Source organism: Trifolium pratense, linkage group LG3 (assembly GCF_020283565.1).
Source record: "Trifolium pratense cultivar HEN17-A07 linkage group LG3, ARS_RC_1.1, whole genome shotgun sequence".
Taxonomy (NCBI): Eukaryota; Viridiplantae; Streptophyta; class Magnoliopsida; order Fabales; family Fabaceae; genus Trifolium; species Trifolium pratense.
Genome location: NC_060061.1, coordinates 47,347,555 through 47,365,946, shown reverse-complemented (window position 1 = coordinate 47,365,946; position 18,392 = coordinate 47,347,555). Strand labels below are relative to the sequence as shown.

The following is an 18,392-nucleotide window of genomic DNA, read 5'->3' as shown; positions in this document are numbered from 1 at the left end:
TTTGTTTGTGACTTTGAACAATGGATTGCTTTTAACATGAAGAATGGTGCTATTTTTGAGTATTGGTTTCCGATGGAGGGATGTATAGGCTACTTCATGCCACCTCTTGTTAATCAGGTTCAAGTGATTATTCAGAGAATGGAAGATGTGTGTGCTGGATGTGGTGGACTAATTTGAGGAAGCGAAGGCGGTTCTATTAAGTCGTTGGGGGAGTTGTCATGCTTTTATAACGGGTTATGGGGTGTCTTTGAGGGGTTGAAACTCGCTAAATGGTTAGGTTTTGATTCCATCGAATTGAATGTTGATTCTTCATCTGTTGCTAAAGTGATTCAATCAAGATCAAGCAATTGCATTGGGAGTATGTTGGTGTCGAAGATTCGTAGGATGTGCATGTTAGGTTGAAATATTTAAGTTCTCATATTTACCGGAAATTGTTGTGTAGATGCACACGAGTTTGATTTTTTATAAATCATGTCCAACTCAGATTAGTCATTTACTGTTAGCTGATATGTTAGAAATTTCTACCCCTCGGTTAATTTCTGTTTTTTTTTTTTTAATACTTTTGTCTGTAATATAAGACTTTTTATATATAAAAAAAAATTGTTTTTAAATATAAGATCATCTACAAATATTTAGAGGTATTTATTATTCTTTTTTTTCCTCCAAATATATCCCTTTTAATAACACTATGAAAATTAACATTTAATATATTTTGAAATTCTGGTATCACTAGAATGATGTTGCCTAAGATGTCCCAACAACTACTTTATGATTAACGTTGTTTCTATTGTTGGCACATCTTATATAACATATAAAAACTGACAGAAAATAAATAAATGACACAAGTAATTGTTAACCCAGTTCAGCCAACTGCCTACTCTGGGGGATACCAATCCAGGAAGGAAATCCACTAATAGCTCTAGTTACTAAGACCTCCAGCAAACCCTAGGATTTACGCCTTAAACTAAGACCTCCAGCAAACCCCTGGTTTACGCCTTATAACCTCGACACTACTCATGCAACTTCTGCCTAGGAACTCCTAGACATGAGATCCCATCTCACTTCCACTCACACAACACAACCTGTGTTGATTATACAATGTTAAGAATGATGTGGCGACAACTTGCCAAGACAACACTTCACTTTTGCTTAAAAGCTTCAAGTGAATCACACACGGTAAACTCCGTACTTCAAAGCTTAGGAGTAACCTTAAAATAACAAACTCACTTCTTAACTTGTGTTATAGAATCCACAAGCAAGAATTACAATCAAATAATAAAAGACTCAACAAAGACTCAATATGTGAACTAATATTTTTCAATGAGATGCTTAGTCTTGAGCTTGGTCTTCGTATATATAATGATTAGGCACGCTCCTCTTTCTTCACAAATGCTCAGACGCTCCTTGAGAATCATAAAGGATGATCTGATACTTTTTCAATCTTCATTAAGGATATATCAAGACTTTCCAAAAGTGTTTAAAGGACTTTATATGATAGGATAAGTCATCCAGCTATTCCATTAAGTTAGTCTTATCCTTAAAGCTCCTGATCAGATCAAATCTCCATTGAGCGTGCTCTTTAAGTGGATTTCCATAAATAGCAGATGCTCTCATAAATGCGCGAGATTTCCTTGAATAAATATGATGTTGTAACATGTTTTCCAACATCTTGTTAGTATATTTGTTTTAGCAAAATTAAGCCAATTCAAATATCCAACAATCTCCCCCTTTGGCAATTTTTGGCTAAAACAATTTCAGGCCATTACCTTTGAGAGATTAAAGAGCACAATCCTTCAAATCACCATGGTCACACAAAAGAAGGAATGTTAGAGCATCATTTAACCAAAATTTCACATAGGTGAAAATATATGCATCAGAGGCAGCAGCAGCGGAGTTATCATCAATTAGCCTCGAGCAAAATAAAACGTGGTATCAGAGCAAAACATATATCATATGTCATATGTCATCAAAGATGGTGTGACATATGGGAGCACATCTTCTAGCACATGTTCGTCCAATCAGGGCAACATCCATACAGTAGCAAACTCCCCCTGACTTCATCAGCTTGTGCATCATCTCAGGGAAAAAAAAATTTTACTCCCCCTGAATACTTGCTTACTGCTACTTAAAAACATGTCATAACAAAAGACACAACAACATGTAGCAGAAACAAACACAGAAACAAACAAAAGGTACTACTCCCCCTTTTTAGCCACAAAATGTGCCAAAACAGGAAAGTTAAGTATCCAAAGTACAGAATTTAAAGTACAGACCATGCACTCAGAAGGTGCTAAAATCCAGGGCACAAACACCCACAAAACAAATAACAAAGTTCAGTAAAATATTAAACAGATTTAAAAAAAATCATTCATCATCACTACTGTCAGAGGCTTCATCCTCATCTGTAGCAGTAGCATAACCTTCATCCTCATCTGCATTGTTTTGATCACCTGTAGCAGCCACATTTGCACTAGCTTTGACAGGTATCTCATCAGTTTCCAATCCTTCAATCATTTTCAAGAATACATTCTTCCTCTCCTCAAGCTCAGCCTGTTGTTTATCAATATCCTGACATTGAGCCTTTAAACCAGCAATAATCTCCTTTTTGGTCATAACAGCAACTCCACCAGCAGATGTTCCAACATGTTCAGTAACATTGTGATTACCAAAAAGTTTATGATAAAAAGTAAAACCTGATTCCCTCTTCTTAGGTGTGTCAGTCACAGCCTTGATGTCTGGGTATTGGGCCAAGATAATTCCACACAGCAAAGAAGGAAATGCTATTGGCATCTTCACAGCTGTTGATCTAATATGCTTAATGGTTTGATCAAAAATAAAGGTCCCATAGTCATAGTCAACCTTGGTCCCTACTGCATATATAAATCTACCCAGGTTTGTAGCAACATTGGTTGCATGCTTGGTTGGCACCCAATTTGTTGACCCTATCCTATTGAGGATGGCATATTTGACATTCAATTTACTCGTGGGTATCAGCTTCTTTGAAGGCCAGACCTTAACCTTACCACCAGTTATCTCAGCACTCACAACATCATTAGCAACCTCTAATTCAGCCTTAGGTTCTACTGACCTACCTAAGTAGTTATTTATGACAATAGGAGAAAAATTGATACATTTACCTCTGACAAAAACTTTATGGTAGTCCTTGCTCAGTGGGTTATCACATTCTTCAGGGATGTTCACCAGAAATTCTTTCACAAGCAGCTCATAACATGGACTGAAATCACAGACTGTCTTCATCAGGCCAGCTTCCTTGATGTATTCAAAGATGTCTTGACATTTGAGAGCATCTTTGGACAGTTCCCTTTCAACAGCCAATCTCCTTTGGTAAATGTAGTCCCATCTCAGTGCAAAGGCAGCACGATGGAAGGAGATGTTATCACATGGGGCTTCTTCAACACCTTGTGGAGCCTTCTTCACAGTAGTCTTCTTAGGATTGGCAGAGGAGATGTTAACAGCATCTTCAGCAACATCATAGTCTGAGTCACTAGATGACTCCTTCTTTCTCTTCAGTGTTTCCTTCTTCTTACTCGGAGGGGAGAGAACTTTGCTCCAACCTTTGACTGGTCCAACACCTTTTGTTTTGACTCTTGGTGCAGGAGTCTTGGTTGCAGTGGCCACAGCCTTCCCTGTACAGCTTCTCAATCTCTTTGTTATACCACCAGTTGATTTTTCAGCAGTCTTGGTGGTGACATAAGCATCAACATCAACAATATCTTTCTCTTTCTCAGCTTCTGCAGGCTTGTCAGCTTCAACCTCTTGCTCATCTGTAGGGATGGACTGGTTACTTTCTTCAGATTGAGTGTCCCCTTCATTATCAGAAGTACCCTCATCAGTTCCAGTTTCCTCATCTGTGGACTCAGATGTTGTGGCAGTTGTCTCAACATCTTTTTCAGCAGCAGTTTCCTTCACAGGTTCTTCCTCAGCAGTTGCAGTTTCAACTTCTTCATTTACATTCAAGGATGTTTCAACATCCTTCATGACAACTTCTTCTGTAACAGCAGGAGTTGATTTTTCAGCCACCATCGCAACAATTGTTGGTGATTTATCAGCAATATTGGGCTCAACCTCTGTAGTAGTGTCTTCCATCTCAGTATCAACAGGTAAACCATTCAGGTCTCTCTTCTCAGCATCAGTTCCCAAATTATCTTGATTAGGGTTACCAGTAATTGAAATAAGTGTCTCAACAACGTCAGACACAGATTTAGGGTTCTGAGATTCTTCCTCAGTTGTTTGCTCGGATGTTTTGACATTAGATTCAAAAACCAGATCAGACATAGAAAGAGGAATTCTAGACATATAATCCCTTCTCTTCTTCTTGGAACTTCCTTTACCAGATTTATCAATAGAAGGGGAAGTATCTTCACTTACTTTTGGACTTTTCATCTTTTCAACTGATTTTCCTTTTACCTTCTTCTCAGCAACACTTGATTTAGTTTTGGATTTGGAAGCACGAACAATTGTAACAGGGACGGCGTCCTTGATGATCTTCGAGGATTCTATTCTTGCCTTTGATCGAGTAGAACGGCCGGACTTTGTAGTTTGTGATGATTCAGACATGTTTAGTTGAAGTTTTCTGAGGTTAGAGAAGATGAATAGATGGAGTTTGATGAGAGAAGTGTGAGAATAGGGTTTACGGACAAAAGCTAGATTTTGGGAGAAAAGTAATTGAATGCGTGTGATGACATATTTAAGGGAAGTTTGTAATGATTTCCCTAAATTAGCGTGCATTGAATGATGGGAGAGAAAACGGTTTCCTTTTGCACGCCACAACTGCAGTAACTGCTATGCTTCTTCATGCAGGCAAATTCCCAATTTGCCCCTTAAAAATTCAAACTGATTAGCATCAAGCGCCTTTGTAAAAATGTCAGCTAGCTGTTCACTTGTACCAATGTGCTTGAGTTCCACACAATTGTCTTCAACAAGGTCTCTTATGAAATGATGCCTGATGTCTATGTGTTTGGTTCTTGAGTGTTGAACTGGATTCTTTGATATATTGATTGCACTCAAGTTGTCGCAATATAATGTCATGACATCTTGGTCAACATTATATTCTTTCAGCATCTGTTTCATCCACATCAACTGTGAACAACTGCTACCTGCAGCTATGTATTCAGCCTCTGCAGTGGATAGAGACACACAATTCTGCTTCTTGCTGAACCATGAGATTAAGTTGTCACCCAAGAAGAAGCATCCTCCTGAAGTGCTCTTTCTATCATCAGCACTTCCAGCCCAATCTGCATCACAATACCCTATCAAAGTTGAGTTCTTGGTCTGGGAATACAGAATCCCATAATCACTGGTGCCCTTTATATACTTCAGAATCCTCTTGACTTGCACAAGATGGCTCATCTTTGGCTTGGCTTGATATCTTGCACAAACACCAACAGCAAAGGTGATGTCTGGTCTACTAGCTGTAAGATACAAGAGACTGCCAATCATGCTCCTGTATAGGCTTTGGTCAACATCAATGCCATTCTCATCTTTGGTTAGCTTCAGATGAGTAGCAGCTGGTGTTCTCCTGTGTGCTGCAGTGTCCATTCCAAACTTTTTGATCATGTTCTTCGCATACTTGCTTTGAGAGACAAAAATGGTGTCTTCCATTTGTTTTACTTGCAGACCAAGGAAATATGTCAGCTCACCTACCAAACTCATTTCAAACTCTGATTGCATTTGTTGTACAAAATGTTGCACCATCTTTTCAGACATTCCACCAAATACTATGTCATCAACATAAATCTGGGCAATCATCAGCTTCTCTTCTTGTTCTTTAACAAACAAGGTTTTGTCATGGCCTCCTTTTCTGTATCCTTGACTAACAAGAAAATTTGTCAGCCTTTCATACCAGGCCCTTGGAGCCTGTTTCAGTCCGTAAAGAGCCTTCTTCAGCTTGTACACATGATCAGGATTAGCAGGATCTACAAAACCTTTTGGCTGCTCTACATAAACTTCTTCATGTAAGTACCCATTAAGAAAGGCACTTTTGACATCCATTTGGTACAGCTTAAATTTGAAGATGCATGCTATACCAAGAAGTAGCCTAATGGATTCCAGTCTTGCTACTGGCGCAAATGTTTCATCAAAATCAAGTCCTTCAACCTGAGTATACCCTTGAGCCACTAATCTTGCCTTGTTTCTTGTTACAACACCATTTTCATCTGACTTGTTCTTGAACACCCATTTTGTGCCTATGACATTAACACCATTGGGTCTAGGAACAAGATCCCACACATCACTTCTTCTAAATTGAGTTAATTCATCTTGCATGGCTTCTATCCAAAACTCATCAGTGAGAGCCTCTTTTACATTTTTAGGCTCAACTTTTGAAACAAAACATGAGTTAGTAACCACTTCATTTGTCCTTCTTGTAGCAATTCCCTGGTTAGGATTTCCTATGATGAGATCCTTGGGATGATTCTTCTGTATTCTTATTGAAGGAACTTTACTCACAGGACGAGGTGTAGGAATGGTTGATTCATCATCTGAATCTGATTCCTTGTCTGCTACAGCTTCTTCAGATGTTGGCAAAGTTGTTGCAACATCATCTTCAGTATCAGATGTTTTAGCAGATGTCAAATCATCTATCACAACATTGATAGATTCTACTATTACTTTAGTTCTCTGGTTGTAAACTCTGTAGGCCCTGCTGTTTGTTGAGTATCCAAGAAACAATCCTTCTTCACTTTTAGGATCCATTTTTCTTCTGTGCTCTCTATCAGATAGGATATAGCACTTACTTCCAAACACATGAAAGTGTTTAACAGTTGGTTTTCTGCCTTTCCACAGTTCATATAGTGTAGTAGAAGTTCCAGTTCTGAGTGTGACACGATTGTGAATATAACAAGCAGTATGCATAGCCTCAGCCCAGAATTGATATGGAAGATGTTTTGCATGCAACATTACTCTGGCTGACTCTTGTATTGTCCTGTTCTTCCTCTCAACAACACCATTTTGTTGAGGTGTGATTGGAGCTGAGAATTCATGCTTGATTCCTTCAGAGATGCAGAATTCAAGAAAGCTTGCATTCTCAAACTCTTTACCATGATCACTTCGTATCCTAACAATAGCAGAGTTCTTTTCTCTTTGGAGTTGAAGACAAAGTTCTTTGAATGCATCAAAACTTTCAGATTTGTCTTTTAGAAATTCAATCCATGTGAACCTAGAAAAGTCATCTACCATGACAAACGCGTACCTTTTTCCTCCAAGGCTCTCCACTTGCATTGGCCCCATCAGGTCTATGTGCAATAATTCTAGTACCCTTGTTGTGGTAAGATGTTGCAACTTTGGATGCGACATCTTTGTCTGCTTTCCTATTTGACATTCTCCACATATACTCCCTTCCTCTATTTTGAGCTTTGGAAGTCCTCTGATTGCCTCTTTAGCTATTGCCTTTTTCATGCCTTTGAGGTGTAGGTGGCCAAGTTTTTGATGCCACAATTTTACCTCATCTTCTTTGCTAATAAGACATGTGGATACATCTTCTTCTTTAGGAATCCAGAGATAGCAGTTGTCTCTAGACCTTACTCCTTTCATCAACAGCTCTCCTTGCTCGTTTGTAACTAGGCATTCAGCTTTTGTGAAGTTAACTTTCATGCCTTGATCACAAAGTTGGCTTATGCTGATTAGATTAGCTTTAAGCCCTTTTACAAGCAGCACATTATCAAGCTTTGGTAAGCCATGGTTTGCAAGTTTACCAACTCCCTTGATCTCTCCTTTGGCTCCATCTCCAAAGGTCACAAAACTGGTAGCATATGACTTCAAGTCTTCAAGATAATGTTCAACACCTGTCATGTGTCTAGAACAGCCACTATCAAAGTACCAGGTTTCTCTTGAAGAAGCTCTCAAGGATGTATGAGCTATTAGACCTGTGATCTTCTTCTTTTCTCTCCATTCCTGTCTTGTCGTAACATTAGGAAAGACAGGAGTATAGAATTCTTGATGAACTCTCCTTGGATATCCGTGCAGCCTATAGCAGAAAGGCCTAATGTGTCCTTTCCTGCCACAATGATGACATGTCCAGTTATAGAACCTGGGCATAGAATGTCCCATCAGATGTTGCGACAATCCTCCCGACACAAACGTGCTATTGATTGGAGTATGTATAGTAGCATTGTTGAACTTCATCTGCTGCTTTACTTTTTCATGTTCAAAACCAATGGGCTTAGGTTTCCCATAGTTTTGTCTCTGTAACATTTCCTCAAAGGCATCAGTACCTTTGGTCATCATTTTAGCCACTTTAGTGACTTGATCTAAATCAGCATTTAATTTGGTTACTTCTTCATTCTGTTCAGCAACTTTACACAAGAGGTTAGATTTCTCCATTTCCAGCTGTTGAATTTGACTACTCTGATCTTCAACCTTAGCATTGAGATTATCAATGTTTATGAGTAAGTCATTTTTCTCAGCTTGTAGTTTACCATTGATCTTCTTTTGTTTCTCTAATGCTTTGCAAACTTCTATACTTCTAGTATGAAGATCTTTATAAGTAGCAGCTAGTTCCTCATAAGTTACCTCCTCATCACATGATTCTGAGTCAGATACACAAACTCCTGTTAAAGCATTAACAAACTTGGCAGATTCTTCCTCCTCTGAATCTGTATCAGACCATGAAACCACAAGACTTTTCTTTTGCCTTTTTAGAAAGGTTGGACATTCAGGTCTGATATGTCCAAAACCTTCACATTCATGGCATTTCATTCCTCTTTCATCTTCATTTGTCTTTTTCTGAAAGCTGGACTGTTTGTTGTTGTTGAGTCGACCATTTGGCTTGTGCCTTTGATCCACTTTCTTCATCAACTTGTTGAACTGTCTTCCAAGCATAGCCATAGATTCAGCTAAGCTTTCTTCACCTTCAGATTCAATTTGTAAGTTATCAGCAGCACTTTTTGAAGCAAAGGCTAGATTCTTATCTTTCTTTTCATTTCTCCTGTTTAGGCCAATTTCATAGGTCTGAAGTGATCCTATGAGTTCATCTAAATTTAGACTTGAAAGATCATGAGCCTCCTCAATAGCTGTCACCTTCATATCAAATCTTTTAGGCAAAGATCTGAGTATTTTTCCAACTAGCTCCTCATCTGAGATTGGTTTTCCAAGTGCATCAAACGAATTTGCAAAATCAAGCACATTCATCTGAAAGTCATGAATGGTTTCTTCCTCCTTCATTCTGAGATTCTCAAAATTGGTTTTGAGCATCTGAAGTTTAGATAGCTTAACTTTTGATGTTCCTTCATGAGCTTTTCTCAGAACTTCCCAGGCATGCTTAGCAGTAATACATCTCTTAACAAGCCTGAACATGTTTGCATCCACACCATTAAAAATAGCATACAAGGCTTTGGAGTTGCCAAGTGCCAGATCATCCTCATCTTTAGTCCATTCATCATTTGGTTTCTTGACATCAGTTTTATTGCCATCTTTGTCAAGAACCATTGGTGGTTCCCATCCACGTAACACAGCCTTCCATGTCCTGCTGTCAATTGATTTTATGAAAGCCTCCATTTTAGATTTCCAATAATCATAGTTCTCAGGACCTGTCAGTAAGGGGGGTTTAGACACTGACCCTCCTTCTTTATCCATTGTACCAGAAAGTACTCTCCCTGGAGCTCACCCAAAATAACAGAACAGGGTGCCTGCTCTGATGCCAATTGAAATTCTGGTATCACTAGAATGATGTTGCCTAAGATGTCCCAACAACTACTTTATGATTAACGTTGTTTCTATTGTTGGCACATCTTATATAACATATAAAAACTGACAGAAAATAAATAAATGACACAAGTAATTGTTAACCCAGTTCAGCCAACTGCCTACTCTGGGGATACCAATCCAGGAAGGAAATCCACTAATAGCTCTAGTTACTAAGACCTCCAGCAAACCCTAGGATTTACGCCTTAAACTAAGACCTCCAGCAAACCCCTGGTTTACGCCTTATAACCTCGACACTACTCATGCAACTTCTGCCTAGGAACTCCTAGACATGAGATCCCATCTCACTTCCACTCACACAACACAACCTGTGTTGATTATACAATGTTAAGAATGATGTGGCGACAACTTGCCAAGACAACACTTCACTTTTGCTTAAAAGCTTCAAGTGAATCACACACGGTAAACTCCGTACTTCAAAGCTTAGGAGTAACCTTAAAATAACAAACTCACTTCTTAACTTGTGTTATAGAATCCACAAGCAAGAATTACAATCAAATAATAAAAGACTCAACAAAGACTCAATATGTGAACTAATATTTTTCAATGAGATGCTTAGTCTTGAGCTTGGTCTTCGTATATATAATGATTAGGCACGCTCCTCTTTCTTCACAAATGCTCAGACGCTCCTTGAGAATCATAAAGGATGATCTGATACTTTTTCAATCTTCATTAAGGATATATCAAGACTTTCCAAAAGTGTTTAAAGGACTTTATATGATAGGATAAGTCATCCAGCTATTCCATTAAGTTAGTCTTATCCTTAAAGCTCCTGATCAGATCAAATCTCCATTGAGCGTGCTCTTTAAGTGGATTTCCATAAATAGCAGATGCTCTCATAAATGCGCGAGATTTCCTTGAATAAATATGATGTTGTAACATGTTTTCCAACATCTTGTTAGTATATTTGTTTTAGCAAAATTAAGCCAATTCAAATATCCAACATATTTAACATAAAATAATTAGTAATAATCACACATATTTTATTACTCTTAACAATTTGTTTGTAATATCCGTGATTTTCATTACAAAAAAAATATCCGTGATTTTTTATAGATATTCCTATACTAAAAAAAAGGATTTGGAAGATGTTCCTAGAAATTATTTTTTGGTTACATTAGAATTGGGACATGGGAATGCGATGCAACAACAGTATTCAATATTTCATTGTCACCCTTACAATACCCCTACATTGTAGGTCAACTAACATAGTGGCTAGAAATTTTACCTTTAAGGTAAATAAATGGGATGACCGAGATTTGAATCTGACTCCCTACATATATAATGCTATGTCTCTGCCAATTGTGCTAAACTCACGAGAATATTTCATTATCACCCCATACATTGTAGGTCAATAAACCATTTTTTTTAATAATTTTAAAGATTTTTTTTATCCAAGTTAACTATTAACTATTAGTACTAACTTTAATATACTGTATTCAAAAAAAAAAAAACTTTAATATACTGTATTTTGTCAAAAAAAAAAAACTTTAATATACTGTATATGAAAGTTCAATAATTGCCTTTACTAGGAACTAGGATGGGCCTATGATTATATTATCCTTATAGTCGTCTTTTAATTTGAATTTTTAATTAATCAAAAGTAAAGGTTAGGAAATACTCCAACTTTGGATCGTTAACTTTGGACTGAACTTTCACTAAATAAATTAATTAGCTTTCTAACCAAATGCATATGGTGGGATATGGTCCACCAACACACGAGAAACTCAAATTTCTTAAAATTACAAGGGTTATGATAACTCGTGTCGATGAGACATGAGACACTAGTTAAAGAAATAAAAAAGAAATTGTATTCAAAATATAATTTTTATATTTTTTAAGAGGTTGATTTTAGGTTATTGGTAAGAAGTTTTTATCGTCGTTAACGATGATTAATCTCCGTCGGGAGCTTATGGGGCATACAAGGTGAGTTTTTCCCTCCCAACCAAAGTTTCTACAAACGCATGAGCCAGTAATCGGACTGCTGACTACATACTTAAGTGACCAAGACTCTTACCACTTGGAATTGGAACAATCTATTGTTGGTTTTAGGAGGTTGATTATACAAATTTTAAAATACTTTTATTATATTTGAATGACACTTATTAATATTTTCCAAATTATAATTATAAAAACTAAGCCTATGTAGGCACTATTCACTTCGAGCTTGCTCAATTACTACTTCTCTTCTCTGTGCCCTAAGTAGAATTGATGAAGTTACTTATCCCCTCCCAATTTGACTATTATCAATTATTATGATTATGATTATTCTACCAATCCAAAACACCCTAAATTACTTTTGTTTCGGATCGGCTAAAAGCCCAACATACATGAAGACCCATCAAAATGGGATAAGAGCAATCACGTAGCACAACAACCACGAAGCAAAAGCACGAGCACGGACAAAGGCCAAAACACCCATAACGTCCTACATGCTCCCATGCAAAGGACAATTCAAGTGTTATATGTGGCTAATCCTCTACACATGGGGGACCCATTATATTGTAAAACCCTAATATTCTCCTATATATAAGCAATCATACATCAATCTATAGGTATGAAATATATGCGCCTCCAATTACTCACTCCTTTTTTCACCTCATTCCAATACTGACTTGAGCGTCAGAGTGCTAACATATTTGCAGGTACCTTTTTCCCATATACACCAAGAAATCATCTCCAACATCATCACCGTTCCACACTTGTTCCAGCCGAATCAACAAGAGCTAAGACAAAAATTTCTGAACAACCAGTTCAAGTTTTTTTTTTTTTTTTTTGTATTAACCCTTTGATTCTTAGGAGAATGAAACCCTTATAATCCAGAATTCGGCTACGAGGTTAGTAAAGTTTCGTCTTTATTCCATGCCTAAATAAGTCTCTCTTAATATTTACATCCTGTCTCAATTATAAGTAAAATTGATTATCTTTTCACATAATTAGTTAGCCTTATTTAATTTTCCTAATGTAATAAAGAAAATGTTAGTCCATTTTCCAAATTGCCCTTTCTAAAAAAAATGTAATTTCATTTTCCCAATTTATTTTAAAAAAATCTCTAAAGGATCATGTATATATAATCTCACATTTACTAAAATAATGTGAAATTGAAAATAATCATGGCAAATTCTTCTAGGTATTACATGATACATATAAGTAGGCGTGGTGAAGATTGATTAATCCTAATCCTAATTGTTCATAAAGGTAAGTATAGTAGTGTGAATTCAATGACTTCTATACAATAAAGTTTTGCTTTTATAAGGGACCATTTGAGAAATATTACATGAGTTGAGCTTCATATCCTTATGGCCACCGTTTTTCATAATAAACATGGAATCACTTTTCTTTTTTTGACAAAACAAACATGGAATCACTTAAAGTGCAAAATTTGAAAAAGATTGTGACCAAAAACCAATAGTACTAAATGAAGTCACAATATTTTCCCTTGACCAAAAAGGAAAATGTCTCAACTACAAAGAACAGAGAGCCTTATTTTTCCCTTGTTGTATAGACATTACTACATAAGTGTGTTGAGTTTTTGAATATTTATTGATTGTGAGCTTCAATTGGTTAAAGATTAATCATTTGAAAAAATTTGAATTCCAATATTGACTGGAACAATTTTCAATCAGATTTTACTTATCTTCTGATCATCTCTGAATTATAAACATCATTTTTCTCCGAGAAATAGAAGGTTATAAGAAAAGATAGTTGTGAATTATATATGTAACATTCCAAAACTAACACGAGTATTTTTTTAGTGCACTTTATCCTCACTCATAGACTTTACGAGAACTTTCTAGAATGTCATCCTCCAAACAGTGGTCAAAGTCAAACACGTTTAACCGTCGAGTTCTTATGGAACGTGCTACAAAAAAGATGCATCTTATTGGTATATATACTACAAATCAATTCTTATATGTTTTTTTTTTGAACCATGCAGTCTCGTATCTATATAACATCTTGATCCTCTCATTCTGATGCGAACTCAGTTCATTTTTTTGTTCTCGTTTTAACTAAAAACTATCAAAAACCGCTCATTATCTACACATATCTCCACACGGACCACCACTTACCACCCTCATCAGTCGTGGGCGTCACAATATATTTAGCCAAAAATAAAAGGACAAAAGAAAAAAAAATTGTATTCTATAAAACAGTAAAAAGAGAAACAATGAAAAAAGAAAGGCAATTAACACATCAGCATCATGATTACAATGATCACTAACTAAACCCTACACACCGAACTTAAATTCCAAAAAAATCTTTCTTTTACTTTGTTTTCAACTCTCTTCCCTCCTTTTTGCTACTTCTTGCACCCTCCTTCACACCATTCTCTCCCTTGTCAATTCTTTGTCTCTCAAACTCCAAAATATATATATTTTTATTCACATCATTAGCACACAAATCAACTTTTTATTCCAAACATCACTGTTTCTAGTTTATGATATCTTCATTTCTCTCTAGTTTCTTCCAAACAAAAAATACTATTATTTGGGAACCACATTGAACAAGAAAACAAGAACAAGGATACACTGAATATGGCAAGGAATGTAAACTACTTCATACTACTTCTTGTTCTTAGTCACTTCTTTTCTTCTGGTAATTTCTTCTTTTCTTTTGGTGATTTAGGTTATTCTGTTCTGTTCTGTTCTGTTCTTACATGGTTTGTTTAGTTTCTTCTAGTTTAAGATAATGTTTCTTAATATGAAACTTACCTATCTTTGTTTTTCATTATTTTGTTCTGTTTTCAATTCATTTAGTGTGTTTATTTTTCTTTATCTTTTGCATATATTCTATGTTTTTCTCTTTTAAACATTAGATTCTTTGGACCACATGAATATGTCCTGTATTTTTTTGCAGCTAAGTTTGGTATCAACAATTGCTTTACTCTCTCTCTCTCTCTCTCTCTCTCTCTCTCTCTCTCTCTCTCTCTCTCTCTCTCTCTCTCTCTCTCTCTCTCTCTCTCTCTCTCTCTCTCTCTCTCTCTCTCTCTCTCTCTCTCCATTTTTGTAATATTTTTTTGGTTCAACCTTGAATAGTTATAACCATTTGACCAATTGAGTATGTTTCTCAAATGTGTTTGTCTCTCTAATGGCTTCTTCCTATTGGAATATAATTTACCAATTAAACACTTTATTCTATGTATGATTTTTAAAGAATAATAATCATGGTCATAGTTCAAAAAACAAAATGATGTATTTTTTTATAGTTCAATTGATTGTTTTATTGAGCCTGCATGCTTGGTCAATTTCAACCAGTTATTTCAATTAATCATACAGAAACTTGAGTTATTACTAGTACTATACTTTCTTGTGACTCTTTGCAATTTCATTGAGTAGTTGTGTCCAATGTGTACCACAAGGACAAAACTATTTTCACTCATATTTTTATATTTCAAATTCGATCTTATTCGGTCGGCTATTTGCTATAGATGGATATAGACCGTTAGATTAAGAGATAGAAAATTTTAGTAGATTATGTAAGTTTTCACGGTTTGATCTCTGAATCTCCTAGTTAATACTACTTCGGTATACAATGTATTTTAGTTCACCGGCCAAGCTACTTGCTTGGGACTATACTAAAATAAATTAGGTGTAAGGATTAATAACTAGATTAAATGCAATCATGTGAATTTTTTTCTTACTATTCTAAATTTTGGTCTCAAGTCATGTTGCATGACATGAAACAAATTAAATTTTGCTATTACTTTTGTCCCCTCAACAGAAAAAGTCTTAAATTTGATTTCAATTCAAAATTAACCTATTTCAACTGTTTTTTCAATATAAAGGTTACAGTGTGACAAATAAAGAAGCACATGAAAATGTTACACATATGAATGCACAAAGACATGAAGAGAAACTATTAGAATTTAATGCTTCAAATTCTAAAAAATTTCAAAGGGATATTACAACACCAATCACAACAATTCCAAATTTAGTTCCAACAATTTCAACATCACCAATTCTGAATCCTGATTCAAATCCAGACACATATTCACCATCTTCAACAGTGCCTATTACTGCTCCATCAACGTCAAATTCACCGGTTTCTTCGGGCGCAAGTTGGTGTATTGCAAGTCCTAGTGCTTCACAAAGAGCTTTACAAGTTGCATTAGATTATGCTTGTGGATTTGGTGGCACTGATTGTTCTGCAATTCAAGTTGGTGGAAGCTGTTATAATCCAAATTCTGTTCATGATCATGCTTCTTTTGCATTTAATAAGTACTATCAGAAGAATCCTGTTCCAAATAGTTGCAATTTTGGTGGAACTGCTGTCATTACTAACACAAATCCAAGTAAGGTTTCTACTATTTTTTGATAATTAATGTTCTGACTAAGATTTTAAATTGTTGACTAATGTTACTTCAATTGCGGTCACGTAGATATTAGAACCGTTTAAAATAAAAACCAAAAATCGAACCGAATTGTATAGAAAAAACCAAACTGAAACGGATAGTTCATGATTGGAAAGTTTGGTCCAGTGTGACAGTCATGGTTTAAAACTGTATTTATTGACTGTATTTGTTTAGCTCGTCCGATCGTGATCGAACGGTTATAAAACGACTGTATGGAAAAGTCGACCGCATCTAATCCAATTCCCATCTAAACATGAATAGTCCTGTCACAAATATCAAAAGTACCCTTGTTGTGACCTTAAATTATGTAACAAGTTTTAATTAAAAAAGTTATAAAAAAAATACTAGTACTACTAAAAATGTGCAAACCTAGAAAACTAGTACTAGTAATCTAGTCTGTACTGGAAACCAAAGTGATAAACAAAAGAGATGTATCTCTGTGAAGGATTCTTGGGTTCAATTCTACAAAGACAAGAGACAAATAAAATAAAGATTGTACTGTATCTTTGAATAGACTTTGAAAGTGCTTTGGTGATATATATAGGAACTAAAAAAGTGTCATTGAGTGATGCAGAAGTCAAGCTTTTTTCTACTTTATTGGAGGCTGTATCTCAATAGCCTTCTATATTACTATATCTTGTCCATATCAAACTTGTCTTGTTTATCACAATTCATTTTGTTTAAAATTTTATCCAAAAATCATTAAGTTACAATTGTTTTTATCACTACAGAATTAGATGAAAACTAACAAATATATGTAACCAAGTGTATGCTTATATTTTTTGGACAGCATGTGTATATGGATTTAGATTGGATGTAGATGTAGACATCTAGTCAGTATCTATGATTGTATGCAATTAGTGACTTCGAGACCGTTTGATTGAAATTAGACGGTTCAAATTTTATCGTCTATATTATTATATTTAAAAGAATCAAGATATATTAAAATGTGAATCGTTTGATTTTAATCGGACAATTCTGATCAACTAATTGTACATCTTGACTGCACACCAAATAATTGTACTCAATATATTTTTGTGTATAATACTAAGCATAAATTAATAACTAGTTTGTCAAAAAAGAGAGTGTACAACTATCATTATCCTAATATCTATTTATATATACTTTTGATGTTTAAAAGCCTCTTTTAATCTATTAATATGTGTTTCAGGTGTTGGGACATGTCAATATCCATCCACTAGGTGACCACCTTTAACCATATACATTGCTTCTCTATTAAATACATTTTCAATCTCTATTTTTTTTATTTTGTTTTTGGTTTTTAGTATTTTCATCCATTTTCAATCTCTACAAACTATAAAAAAAAAATTGCATTTTAATTAATTCCTCTTTATAAACTAAAAAATATAGAGTTTTGTAATTTGCAGATTAAATTAAAAGTGCATATGAAATTAAAAATATTTTGAAATAATTATAATTTGAAAAATCTCATATTTGGTGTCTAATTTTCATTGCAGTACAAGTTCATCACTCTTAAACACAACCAACACAAGTGGTGCAAATATTTTTGGGTATGTGCCTGTTCCAAAAAATCCCTCTGTCTCTGCTGCAGCTGCTACCACTTCAAATACCTTTGCACAAATTTTCTTCATTCTATGGACAATTGCTGCAATTTTGGAAAACAATTATATCCAACATGAATGATAATTTTATTTTGCTTCTCTCACCAAAATAATTTAAATTTCTTATTGTTTGGTTTTTGGTGGGGTTTATGTGACTTGGAAAGCAAATAGCTAGGTACTTGTAACATAATATACATGAATTAGATGCACTTTGTAGAGATTTTATATATAATGGAGATTATTAGTATAGATTTATACCATACCTTTTTTTTTATCCTTTGTAGTGCTTATATTGGATTTTCCCCTTTCCTAAGAAATATTGCTTTGTATTAACTGTATTCAAAGGTGAGTATTATATCTCTATGAATATTAGTGTTTATATATTAAAAATTTCTTAGTTTGTAAAAAAAAAAACTAAAAATTTCTTAGGGTGCATTTAGGGATGGCAAAAATATCCGCACCCGCAAATATCCGCGGATAAAATTCGTCATGGATACAGGGCGGATAACTTAATGGATATCTACGGATGAAATAAATGGATATGAATACAGATTTAATGGTATCCACACCTGCGGATATCCGTACCCACTAATAAATAATAAAATTACTTAAATATTCTTAGTTATTAAATATAAAAGAGACTTTTATATTTCGCATAACTTTGTGATGAATTTTATTTTAGTTAGAACTGGTGAGATGGTAGAGGAGTGATAGTGCATTGAGGTGCTAACATAGTT

General features: G+C 35.2%; 1 protein-coding gene across 1 annotated transcript; it reads left to right on the top strand.

Moving 5' to 3' along the window:
• Positions 1-14,016: 14,016 nt before the first annotated feature.
• Positions 14,017-18,045, top strand: LOC123917231 (glucan endo-1,3-beta-glucosidase 12-like). The gene is made up of 4 exons (XM_045968900.1): positions 14,017-14,316; positions 15,506-16,012; positions 17,244-17,274; positions 17,551-18,045. Exons 1-4 carry the CDS (start codon positions 14,256-14,258, stop codon positions 17,735-17,737), a joined length of 786 nt encoding a protein of 261 aa, XP_045824856.1. The 5' UTR covers positions 14,017-14,255; the 3' UTR covers positions 17,738-18,045.
• Positions 18,046-18,392: the final 347 nt, after the last annotated feature.

Coding starts and splice junctions, on each gene's coding strand:
- LOC123917231 (XM_045968900.1), top strand. CDS start 14,256: ATGGCAAGGAATGTAAACTACTTCATACTACTTCTTGTTCTTAGTCAC. Junction 16,013..17,243: donor CATTACTAACACAAATCCAA/GTAAGGTTTCTA, acceptor TATGTGTTTCAG/GTGTTGGGACATGTCAATAT. Junction 17,275..17,550: donor TGTCAATATCCATCCACTAG/GTGACCACCTTT, acceptor TTTTCATTGCAG/TACAAGTTCATCACTCTTAA.